The sequence below is a fragment of the Odontomachus brunneus genome, unplaced genomic scaffold (genome assembly GCF_010583005.1).
Source record: "Odontomachus brunneus isolate Ranch 3 - 2012 unplaced genomic scaffold, Obru_v1 Obru_scaffold_139, whole genome shotgun sequence".
Classification (NCBI taxonomy): Eukaryota; Metazoa; Arthropoda; class Insecta; order Hymenoptera; family Formicidae; genus Odontomachus; species Odontomachus brunneus.
Window position 1 is genome coordinate 762,535 of NW_022639589.1, and position 12,822 is coordinate 775,356.

Consider the following 12,822-nt stretch of genomic DNA (forward strand, 5'->3'; position numbering starts at 1 on the left):
ATTCACGCCCGGGTCGCCCTTCCACGTCAAAAACGGATGACAATATCGAAAAAATCGGTAATCTGATTCGATCTGACCGTCGGTTAAGTATTCGTGCGATTGCTGAAACTGTACGAATTGATAAAGAATCCGTACGGCAAATTTTACATAACAATGTGGAAGGACAAGTCATGGGTTCTCCATCAAGACAATGCGCCGGCTCATTCCGCATTGTCTGTCAAGAGGTTTCTAGCCAAGTTCAGCATCCCAGTGTTAGACCATCCGCCTTATTCGCCAGATCTTGCGCCGTGCGACTTCTATCTGTTTCCTAAGGTGAAATCTGCCTTAAAAGGAACAAGATTTGAGTCCGTTGAAGCTGTGAAAGAGAAAGCGGCATGCGTCCTGAAGGAGCTGACAGAAGAAGACTTCCAGCACTGCTTCGAACAATGGAAGATTCGCATGGAGCGTTGTAGGGATAGAGGAGGGGTGTATATTGAAGGTGATAATAAGTAAAAATGTATGAAATCAAAATAAAATGTTTTACAGCGTCAGTCTCGTTATTTAATAGCCACACCTCGTATATACATATACAGGGTGTCCCGCGTAAGACGTACGAAAAGAAAAATATAAGTAGAACACATAGAAGTGAACAAAAATGGTATAGGTCATTTTTCAAACAACCACGTAAAAGTTCGAAATATTAATTAAAATAGTTGGGCATATCAGAGCGCGGTGACACGGCAGGCGGGATATACGGCTCGCCGCGGCCGACAAAGAAAATGGAAGAACGCACACGTACACGGACGCACACACGAAGCTACTCATTTTAGTGCCAAACGGTCCACCTCTCTGGCCTATAAAATCGAGCACCATCTCCTACAATGCCCTGAATTTGAGCCGCAGAGAGAGGCTCTTCGCGATTTGGTTCCGGCTACGAGATGGAGGTGGCACACTACTTCGTGTCGACTCCAGAGGCCTACTCCGTCTTCGCGGCCTTCTGTCGGGAAACCCTTTGGATGAAGGGTCCATATTAGATTTCACAGCGGCCTACCCGGGGGTTGTCGGAGCCCCCGGGCATGGGTAAACGGTCTCGCAACCTTCGCGAGATCACCGTGGACCCAGGCCGCTGAGGTAGGAAACAATTAATATTTTATTTTACTTTCAGGTTCTCACCTCACCTCACCTCCCTCACCTCCATCACCTAAACCCAATACCCACTCCTCTTCCCTTTCCCTTCCATCCAAAAGGGTCAGAGCGTGTGTCTGGGCGAGACACTAGTGAGCGGGCCTCCCCGTAGTCCCCGTGGGTGTGGAGCGCGCGCTGCAGCCTCAACGGGCGGGCGGCGCGCGCGCCACGGCTGAACCGCTCATCCTGCGAACACGTCCCGCAGGCGCTGCTGGATTTTTCCATCGCGCTTCCCCTGTCAGTGGTTGACTAACGGTAGAAGTAGATGGTAGGAAGTAGCGTATAGCCTTTATGGCTGAGGAAGCAAAGCGCGGCACCCTATGGGTGTCGGGCTTCATACTAATTGGCCTATAAAATAGGCCCGCGAGCAATCGTTCATTTTTTTTGCCGGCCGCGGCGAGCCGTATGTCCCGCCTGCCGTGTCGCCGCGCTCTGATATGCCCAACTATTTTAATTAATATCTCGAAATTTTACGTGGTTGTTTAAAAAATGACCTGTACAATTTTTGTTCACTTTTATGTATTCTACTTATATTTTTCTTTTTGTATGTCTTACGCGGGACACCTTGTATATATTCGACGACTTTTTAAACAACCACGTAAAATTTCGAGATATTAAATAAGGTAAAATAGATAGGCTAATCAGAGCACGGCAGGCGGGACATACAGCTCGCCGCGGCCGACGAAGGAAATGGACAATTGCTCGCGAATCTATCTCATAGGACAGAGAGGTGGGCCGTTTGGTACCAGCTACTAAATGAGATAGGCCCGCGAGCAATCGTCCATTTTCTTCACCGACTGCGGCGAGCCGTATGTTCCGCTTGCCGCATTATGCACTCTGATTATCCCCATCTACTTTATATACAGGATATCCCGCATAAGACGTCCAAGAAGAAAAATATAAATAGAACAGATAAAATTGAACAAATATTGTAGAGGTCATTTTTCAAACAACCGCATAAAATTTCGAGATATTAATTAAAATAGTTGAGCATATCAGAGCGCGACGATGCGGCAGGAACATACGGCTCGCCGCGGCCGACGAAGAAAATGAACGATTGCTCGCGGGTCTATCTTATAGGCCAGAGAAGTGGGCATACTGAAATGGGTAGCTTCGTGTGTGCGTCCATGTACGTGTACGCTCTCCCATTTTCTTCGCCTGCCGCGGCGAGCCGTATGTCCCGCTTGCCGCGTCGCCGCGCTTTGATATGCCCATCTATTTTAATTAGTATCTCAAAATTTTACGTGGTTGTTTGAAAAATAATCTCTACAATATTTGTTCACTTTTATCTGTTCTACTTATATTTTTCTTCTTGGACGTCTTATGCGGGAGTATATATACACATACATGTGAATACTTAAATATTGCGTATTTACGTGTGGATCTGCTGGTTTGACAGAAAAATTAGGTCTTTCTTATTTAAGATGATGACTACTATTTTATATCAGATATGTCCAGTTATGATCCCTATACATGTGAAATGTTGGATTTACATTTTTCTGGTGCGTTTTTGAAATATTTTATAAAAAAGAAGCGTAAAAATAGAAAATATTCCAGATTTCGACGATTTCTTCATATTTCGGCCGTCATTTCCGATTCGCCATGATGTGTTTAAGGAAAATACCGACGGGGTTTGAAAGAACAAGAGCCAATGATATTATTCCATCAATTAGCGATGATCTTAGCAAGAATTCGAAATATTGAACTTTTAAAAAAATCTTGCATTTTTTTAAGAAAGTGAACTATAACTGTTTGGATCGCTTTATGGGTCAATTTTACCGACAGTATTTGAAAGAGGAGGATTTTAAACGATCGGAAATGTTATGGTTGAATTTATTTTTAGAAAGATGACATAATACGTGATAGGTTTGAAAGTTAAAAAAATGGACATTTGATCATTAAAGGATTAATCTGTTGGTTATTCCATCGGAATTGACCGATCACATCTATTAATTCTAACTAACGTGAAATGCGATTCGTCAATTTCGTTGGAATAACCCGCCAGTTATGTTAACCAGTGTTGATAGAAACGGGCATGAGAGAAATATAAGAATTCAATACACGATGCCTAACGCAGTCGGTAGTTAGTGAGATGTATACGTATAACGGTTTTCATTAATGTCTAATAACATTGACTCAAAAAGGTTCCATTAATATTTCATGGAATATTTCATATATATTAAATGGAATATTAAATATATTTTCCATACATCCCTAACGAAAATAAGAAATTTCATAAACGTTTGTTTAGCGTTTACGTAAGCGTTTGCGGGATTCGTTGAAAGTTTAGAAATTGTCAGTAGAGCGGAAATTGCAACATTGTAGCGTTTGCGTATTGGAAGAGCGTTTGCTGAACGAAAAGAAAACTCTTGTCTTACGACATTGGGAAGTGTTTTGTAAACGTTTTAAAAGTCTGACAGCAAACTCTCTACACAAAGATGTATCAGCGTTCACTGAGCGTACTTTGAAAAGCGTTATTTCAGCATTGCAAAACTTTCACGAAATGTTATACAGGATGTCCCATTTTAATCGATCACCTCAAATATCTCTTGAACAGTGCACTTGAGGAAAAAATGTTTCAGATAAAAGTTTTGGAATTTCGAGGGGGACATAAGATGATATCATTGGTTTGACCTCGAGTGGCGTCATCAAGCTCAGGAGAAAGCTTTAGAAGGTCACTTTGAATTTTTTAAATAGAACTCCCCATTTTTTATTACATATATATATATATATATATATATATATGATTAATATATAACATATATATATATATATATATATGATTAATATATAACATATATATATATATATGATTTTGGAATCTTTAATTGTATTATGAATCGATACTATTCGTACGGTTACAGACATTAAAGTATACGAATATAAAATACTACATTTAAAGTATTAATATTAATTTTAATAATTATTAAATAATAATTTGTTTATTCCACATATGTTTATATATTGCAATATTTTGTAAAAAAGAGAAAAAATTAAAGAGTTAGAACTGAAACATGCAACGCGCAGCGTTCTAGTTCTACGCCTTATCCGCTACGCTACGCTGCTCTCTGCTAAACCCTTTCGCTAATTTAGTATAGAAGTCACATGAGAAACTTTCAATGCAAATTTCTCACGAATGCTTGAGTATTGCATTGTGCCACTTGTTATGTTGTTGCATCGTCCTACGGATTAGTGGGAGGTTAGTACTAAAACATATCTGAAGTTGAACGAAATCCGTGAGTGCACTACCTGGCTCTCCCCTTGTAAGTATAACGATGAATGAGAAGCAGTTGCAGATTCTTCATTTGCTGTAATACAACAATACTAATAAAATATTGAAAACGTATTTAAATCACTGGTACGATACATAATATTCGAAGTTTAACTTGTTGCCAAATAAAAACCAGTCAATCAAATTCAATGAAACTTGAAAAATAACTAGCTTAATATACGAAACGTAGATGATGATAAAACTTCCAGAAAAACTCATCTCCGGAATCGACTTTTGGCCACTTTTTGAGGTCTGCCGGCCCATTGTGTGGTGTCTTGAAATCGAGACAAAAATTCTGTCCGTTTGAGCGTTAATGGTTTAAATAACTTACATCCGGATAATACGAAATAGATAACAACATATAACTTATCTAAGATCCGAACATTTAAAACAAGACCCGATATACGTCAGAGCCTATTTCACATCAAATAAATAGATAATAGCGCAAATAGTGAAAAAAAATAAAACGAATCATATATGAGGTCTATACAGTAGATATTAAAATTTGAATTAGATACATTGATTAACTACCATCTCGTATAGGGGAACCAGCAGATGACAGAAAAGAAACCGATGAGAGTTAGGACGAGTTTCCAAATAACGCAAGTCGTACTGGCAGCAAATGCAGAGCAAGTAGAGTAGAAATAATCAAAAGAGGCTCCTGAAATTGAAGAGGAAATCCGAAAATCCACTCATATAAAGATTGTACTACACAATAGTATGGAGATTACCATACACATAATTTAGAGAGAGAGAAATGTTATACAGGGTGTCCCATTTTAAATGCCCCGGGCAAAAATCTCGAAAAATATGGAAGATACGGAAAAATATTTCCAACAAATGTTGCATGGTTTGAAGGAGGCCATATGATGAAAATATCGACTTGACCTTGACTGACTTTTTCAAGGTCAATGTGATCGATGTTTTCTTAAATGGAACATGTTTTTATTGCACATTTTTGTAGCTCTTGTCAAGACGTTTTTAAAACACTACCTACTTTGTCTTTTGCCCAAGCCATTCCCAAAATATGAAGCTTCAAAGTTGACATACCGCCGGCAATCGCATTACTCGACATATACAGCAGGCAGGTTGCTTGGTCGGATTTGTACATCATAGTGGCCCTGTTTAATACCTACACACACATACACAGCAGAAAGAATTTGGAGTCATACTCGGGAGTCATATATGGGAGAGACAAACTGTGGGGTCCTTATTTCTGCTGATACACACATGTGCGCGCGCACGCGCGCACACACACACACACACACACAAAATTGGCCCTTTTTGGAGCCACTATGATGTACAAATCCGACCGAGCAACCTCTCCGCGGTATACATCAGATAATGCGAATGCCGGTAGTATATCAAATTTGAAGCTTCATATTTTAGGAATGGCTTGGGCAAAAGACAAAAGTAGGTAGTGTTTTGAAAACGTCTCGACAAGAGCTACAAGATATGCAATAAAAAAAGGTTCCATTTAAGAAAACATCGATCACATTGATCTGGCCTTGAAAAGGTAATTCAAAGTCAAGTCGATATTTTCATCATGTGGCCCTCTTCAAACCTTGCAACTTTTGTCGGAAATATTTTTCCGTATCTTCCATATTTTTCGAGATTTTTGCCTGCGGCATTTAAATTGGGACAACCTGTATATACCGACCGAAATAATGGACGATCAGATGCGAGATGACGTTATGAGCGGAAGCGGCGTGCTATGAGACGACGAAAAGAAGACAGTACTCTCTTAAAATAAATTAGTCAAACATCACTGTAAATAGTGAATATATTCTGATTACAGTTATAAGTATAGCACTGAAAGTACTCAGTGCTATACTCATAACTGATATCAGTAACTATTCACTGATTTACTTTAAAAGAGTACGGATGGGCCTCCCATCACAAACATAATGGCGAACATATACAACTTACATTGTAGGTTGTACAATTGAATAACATGTAATTTTCATAATAAATATTAGTATATCGTATACGCGTTGGCGTTTTTGGATCCTTTCGAATACACTACAGGAAACAACGCAATTTTTAGTTAAATTCAATAAATGTCACGATATTTAATATTTCAAAATATATGATTTCTTTTCAATATTGTTTTTAATATTCCTTATATTTCATAATACTTTATTTTATTTCATTTTATAGCATTCGACAATAAAAGCAGTTTAATAAATACTGCGTTGCGCTACCAATAACTTTGCAACTGTTATTAGATTCTTTATTAAATGACACTAGTAGTTCATGCTTTTCCATGTTTATTAAACGATCACTATTTTTTTTAACATATTTTAATGTTGGACCGCTTAATATACATGAAAAGGCGTAAACTGTTAATTATTATTTTTCTGAGCAATCGTTCAAAATTATGGTCCATATAAAATATCTTCAGTCATTTTTTAATTATTTTATATTTTCAATGATTTTACAGTATTTTCAGCAAAATATTTCCATCAGTAGTTTTTGTTTAAAATAATGGATATAAAACAATAACTTACATAATATTTAGTTTGAATTTCAATCTAAATCAGTGTGAATCAATAATACAATTATTGGTTTACATTGATATTAAGCAGAGTTTATAATTTCTCATTTAGAATTGTAAACGTAATGTAACGAATATTATATATAACAGTTATATTCTTGAGTGAGAAATGTTCATATAACATTGATATAACATTACTATTAGTTAGCGTTTACTAAGTAAAATTTATAAAATTTACATAAAGTTAAACGGTTCTTTGTTACTTTTGTAGGCGAGACAATTGTTAGAGATGGAATTTTCAAATCTGCTAACGGTAGCGACAGAGAGGCGGCTAGACGAGAATAATAGTATGAAATCCTGATCCAGCTCATCAAGCAGGCTGCCTCATATTCAACCACATCATGTCTAGTCCAAAATCCCAGCTATCGCTACTATTTATGCGCAGGTGTGTTGTAAAAGTTGTAAAAGCTTTAAATATCACGCTATGAGTACCCTCATATTGTTATGACAAACGTGACATATATGCTGGAGTGTATTTCGACATAAAATCTGTTGAGATAAACTTACGATACATATGAAAAGAAGAATAGAGTAGGTAATTCATTCAATTTTTATGTCACACGCGCCTAAATTGATGCGCCGTGTGTCGCATTGACGAGAAGAAATAGAAAAATAGTTATTTCAGATAGTTTTCATATAGATATCGGAATGTAGTAGGCAGTCATTGGATTATACAAATAAAAAAGAAATACGCGATGATGTATAATATAGCACTCTTCTTAAAAAACCGTAGTATCAGTTACAGAAGATTAACGACAATAATTCTCCTTGAGTTAGCTTAATTTGTTTGTAAAGGTGTTTATATAATCTGTAACCTCAGTATTATGACGTCGCGCAGTAGTACATTTGTTATACGACTACTGATATCACGTTCGCATACGATAAACGTGTACTTATATTGTTAAATACTTAAGGCAACGTAAGCTAAATACTCTTTACCGCACAAAGACGTAGTAAAAAAGAAAAATAAATGGTCTACAAGAGATATCGTTACTTTTGTGAAAGTTGTATATGGAAAGTATCCTGTGACTGGCGATACAGTTAGGAAAATAATGTAATTCTTTTGTGAAAGGGTGTAGAATAATTGTATAATAATCTACTTCTGTTTTCTCCGCACCAGTTATAGGATATCTTGTATATTGTATTCCGAAAAGACTGCGTCCTATGTTTCCGTATCTATAAATCGCGACCTAAAAGCCGTGCAAACGAAATACGTACCGTGTTAATTTCCACGGATACAGAGTTCCAGAATATTCGTTCCTCTCGGTTATTCTGACGAGACTCGAGAATTTGTATTTCTAATTCCCATATATTACACGGCGCGTAATATATTGTATAGTATTATACAACATATTTATATATTGTGAAATTATATGCTGAAAGCGCGAAATAAGTTGTTTGGACGAGGTTTAGACGCGCGCTCGCTTTTTATTTACTATAAGATGACTAAAAATGGACATTTTATATCGAATATTTGCGCGATGTACAAGTGTACAATGTGTGTGTTAGTAGATGCGTTATGAAATTAAATAACTCGATTATATTTTGTAAACGCAGCTGCCGACCAATTTTGATAACTTTCGTTATAGTACTCATTAAATCTGCTTATTTTGCGAGCACAGTGACGTTTATCTGTTATCGTGGTATCATCGGTATCTCATTGTTGTCTCACTATTGTGTTATAGACAGTTGTTTCATATACAAGAGAGAAAAAGAGAGAATGCGCAGATATTTCGAAATTATCTCTTTTAAACATAATTATAGCTAATTGTTAATAGACACGGTCGGTAGCAAAATAATGAAAAAATGTGTAATATACTTACAAAAGAGGGAAAGTTGATTAAAGCAACAATTAAGACCATAGCCTGTAGTGTGGCTAACATAAATGTAATGAAAAATTAAAAACAATGTTGCTGAAGACAATGATCGTGACGGTAATTATCATTGCCAATCAATTATACAAACATTATATAAAGCTAAAGGTGCGGTGAAAGACTGAGACATTGATGATTGTAGTACGAACTGATCGAGGTAAAAAAGGAAAAAAGAGAAAAGAGATCACAATAATGACGATAAGTTATAACACTGATATTGTTAATGTTGTTGATACTTGAGGAATCATTGTTGTTGATGTTTGTTTCCCCGTAAATATTATACTCTTCTCGCAAACTGTTTATTCATCGTAGGCTCCCATGGCTCCGCAAGACCTTCCGAATGGGCGTAAATGTACCAAATAGTTTTTACCAAAGACTTTATTGAGTGATGTGTATTGATATATCAATGTTACGCAAGACAAGGCAGGCCAACAACGTCGGTGCTTCAGATACGAATAACACATCAATCAAAATACACACGCATTCATAAAAAGAATTTGTGCTAGATAGATGCGTAGACACGTTTTCAATACGTGTCGTTTTTTTCATCAATTTAAATTGGAACGCATTTATAAATAATTGGAAGTACATTATTCCAAAGCAGCGTTCTTACTACCTCAATTTTGAAGTGCGATGATACATTTTTTTGCAGATACGTCACGTTCATTCATCAATAATCTGTCTATTCGTCATATTTTGCGCATCGTAAATTGTAACTTACGAACGTAAATTATATGCGGATGGTTCAATGATTTGCGCGCAACTACAGTAAATTACTTCAAAACACAAAGCAGGAATAAAACGCACGTATTTATTCGCTTGTTATGTATAGTAAAAATAACATGTAGTTATAAAACTTTATACATGTAAAAGAAAGTTTTATTTTCCGCACCAATAATGAATCTAAATATGCGTGAAACGTTAGCTCAAATATTCCTGATTTCGAAGGTTTTTTATCTTCTTTATAATGATTAGTAAAAATTGATAGAAAGTTATGTGTATATAATGTGTTTGTATACATAAAAGTGCGTATATACAGAAGTAGTTGTCCATATATTATGGAAGACGACGCCGTCTCTCCCCTTCGGAAGAGTCTACAGTAATTTGTAAATGACTGAATATTATTTTTAACGTGTGCTAGATACTAGCGTCTATACGGACATTCCAAAAAGACCTTCTAAAAAAGGGAAAGAAAAAATAAAGAAAAAGAGAAAAAGAACACTCGTAACCCGTATATGCACGTCATGAATTAGTATGTAGCAGCTTCTCGACACGCCCTATGTATCTAAATATAAATGTACACATAAATAGGAAAAAACATTACAAAGTCCAGTTTTCAACGATCGGTATTTAATATATCGATGATATACAAAACATTCATTCACAAGTATAATGATGATGAGTATGTGTGCAATGTTTTTCTTTGAAAAAGAATGTCGTTTTCTAATTTTGCATTGTCTTTTTCAACCTTTTTATTGATCTTGCGCTACATAAATTCAGAAATTAATTTGAATATATCTGTACGATTTTATAATTTTGCTTATAACTCAATATTAATTTTTATTTCAAAAACACATTAGAAAATGTTTCATTGTTATGTTGAAATTAAATATTGACTTGTAATCGATATGTTACTTATACGTTTAAAAAATACGATTGTTGTAAACGAGTCACACGTAATTCCCAACAGCGTTATACACAGAGTGACTAACGATAGATACGATAGTCACTTTTATCATTTTGCAAACAACCACATAAAATTGTGAGATATTAATTAAAGAAGATTGGTGATTTTGCTCGTGTACAATATGGTGGTCGAGATTTATAGAGTTGATGCCTTAATCTTTGCGCCATTCGCCAATCGATAATCAACAAAGGTCGGAGTAATGATTATAGCTCGCAATATTACTCCGTTCTTTGTTTTTTGCGTGATTATTGGCTAATTTTTAATTAATTACTCAGAATTTTATGTGGTTTGCAAAATGATAAAAAGCTTCCTTGTTTAGTTTAAACTAATCTACAAGCATACGACGAATATCGTATCTAATATCAGGTTACTCTTTATATGTTAAGCATTCATATTTTGATTCTGTGTAGAGCATAGATTTATACAGGGTGTCTGACGGTAATGTACAGCGTGTCTGATATAAAATAGGCCAATGCATGTGTGCAGGTAAAACTTCAAAAAATACCTAACAAAAATACTAAGTAAAAAATACTTTACTGTTTTCTAAATTACATAAAATTTCGAGTAATTAATAAAAAAAGAAAAAAAATTGGTAAATCAATGCATTTGATGCTGTGGAAGGAGCTCTATAGACGCGAGCTCATCGAAAATGATTGAGAAACGATTGCTTCTAAATGCCAGTTGAAATTGGCTGATACCTAAAGGCGGAGCAATGGCGCGTAGATAATTGTTTTTCGATGTTGATAATTGTTATTACCAGTGTGTCGTACATATGGCTAAGAAACGGACTATTTAGGTTATTTTTACGCGATTGATTTATGACCAATACCTATATTTGCTGCCGGCATTGATTACTATATTTTTAGACACGCTCGGTCTTTACATTTTAGCTTCGGTCAAATACGCGTTGGCAGCCTGGAAGTTGAGTACGTTGGTCTACATACGTCTAATAGAAACCGAACTGTTTCATTGCATCCGATTGTATATGCACATCATGGATGTCACCGTCATATACCTTGTATACATAGACTGAGCGCTCCATAAGAGGCTGTGACGACTTAACTAAAAAAGTGTGTCCTGTTAGTGCAGGCATTCAATCTTTGTCTAACTTTACTATTATTGGATACTTTGTTTAGCTTTTTTTAATAGAATTCAAGTCAGACGAAAGTTGAACGTCTATGGACAATGCTGCAAGACGGATAGATTCTGAGCATGTGCGGCAATTAAAGCTTCAAAGAAGTATCTAAAATGGATAAAATGGGATACTATTATAAATGAATGAGGAGATTTTTTTAACTGTTCTTAACCAATTTTTTTTAAATATGTGCTTTTATATACGCTTTTGTACATATACATAATTATGTAATATATCCTATATGTAATAATTTAATGTACTTTTTAATATATTTAGTCTATAACCTTGCCGCTTGTTTGTCGACTACATCTCGCTAAACTAACATTCGTATATTCACGTGTACGTTACTGAATTCTTCATTATTTCGTCGCGCATGTGTAAACAGTCTATTCCGTCTTGTAACACTACCTGTAGTAATGAAAGTGAATATAACTGTTTTTTTAAATCTCTTCAAACCTCTCATAAGGAGACGCAGTCTATGTACATAATTCTATGTAAAGAAGTTGTAGAGAAGATGAAGAGTTGACATGTGATGAAGAGAGCATACAATCTTTGAGTGACTCTCTTTTTTCAACTAATTAATAACCTCCATTATTGTATGCACGCTGTCAAAAAAATATGTCAAGACAAAGCAGGAGAAGCGGTGAGGGTTAAACAATTTTTAAATAAATGTAATTATAAATTATATGAGATGAAAACATTTAGTTACTTTTGTTACTAAATGATTTAAATTAGGATTAGAATGAGATCAATTTCTACAATAAAAGATAAGTTTATTTAATATTATTCATAAACACACACACGCACGCACACACACCATGTATATTTAAAAGACGTTTCTTGTTTGAGACATTACACAAAGATATCTTTAAGACATTATGCAAAGATACACACACACACACACACACACACACACACAGGGTGAGTCATTTTATTCGAACCAGGCAAATATCTCGAAAAATATGGAAGATACGGAAAAATATTTCAAACAAAAGTTGTATGATTCGGAAGGGGACTTAAGATGGTAATTGGCTTGACCCTGGATAGTCGTTTAAAAATCACGTGAAGGTTACCTTCAATTTATTAAATAGAAACCTCTATTTTTCATTACATATTCTTATATCTCACCTCGAA

The 12,822-nt window shown here is 35.6% G+C and overlaps 1 protein-coding gene across 1 annotated transcript in view; it reads left to right on the forward strand.

Moving 5' to 3' along the window:
- LOC116850252 (liprin-alpha-1) overlaps window positions 1-9,727 on the forward strand; it is a 655,857-nt gene extending 646,130 nt beyond the window's left edge. Inside the window, exon 22 of the mRNA XM_032828294.1 lies at window positions 7,204-9,727. Coding sequence (XP_032684185.1) covers window positions 7,204-7,293 — 90 coding nt within the window. The 3' untranslated portion in view covers window positions 7,294-9,727. The remainder of the gene's footprint in view (window positions 1-7,203) is intronic.
- The last annotated feature ends 3,095 nt before the right edge of the window (window positions 9,728-12,822 follow it).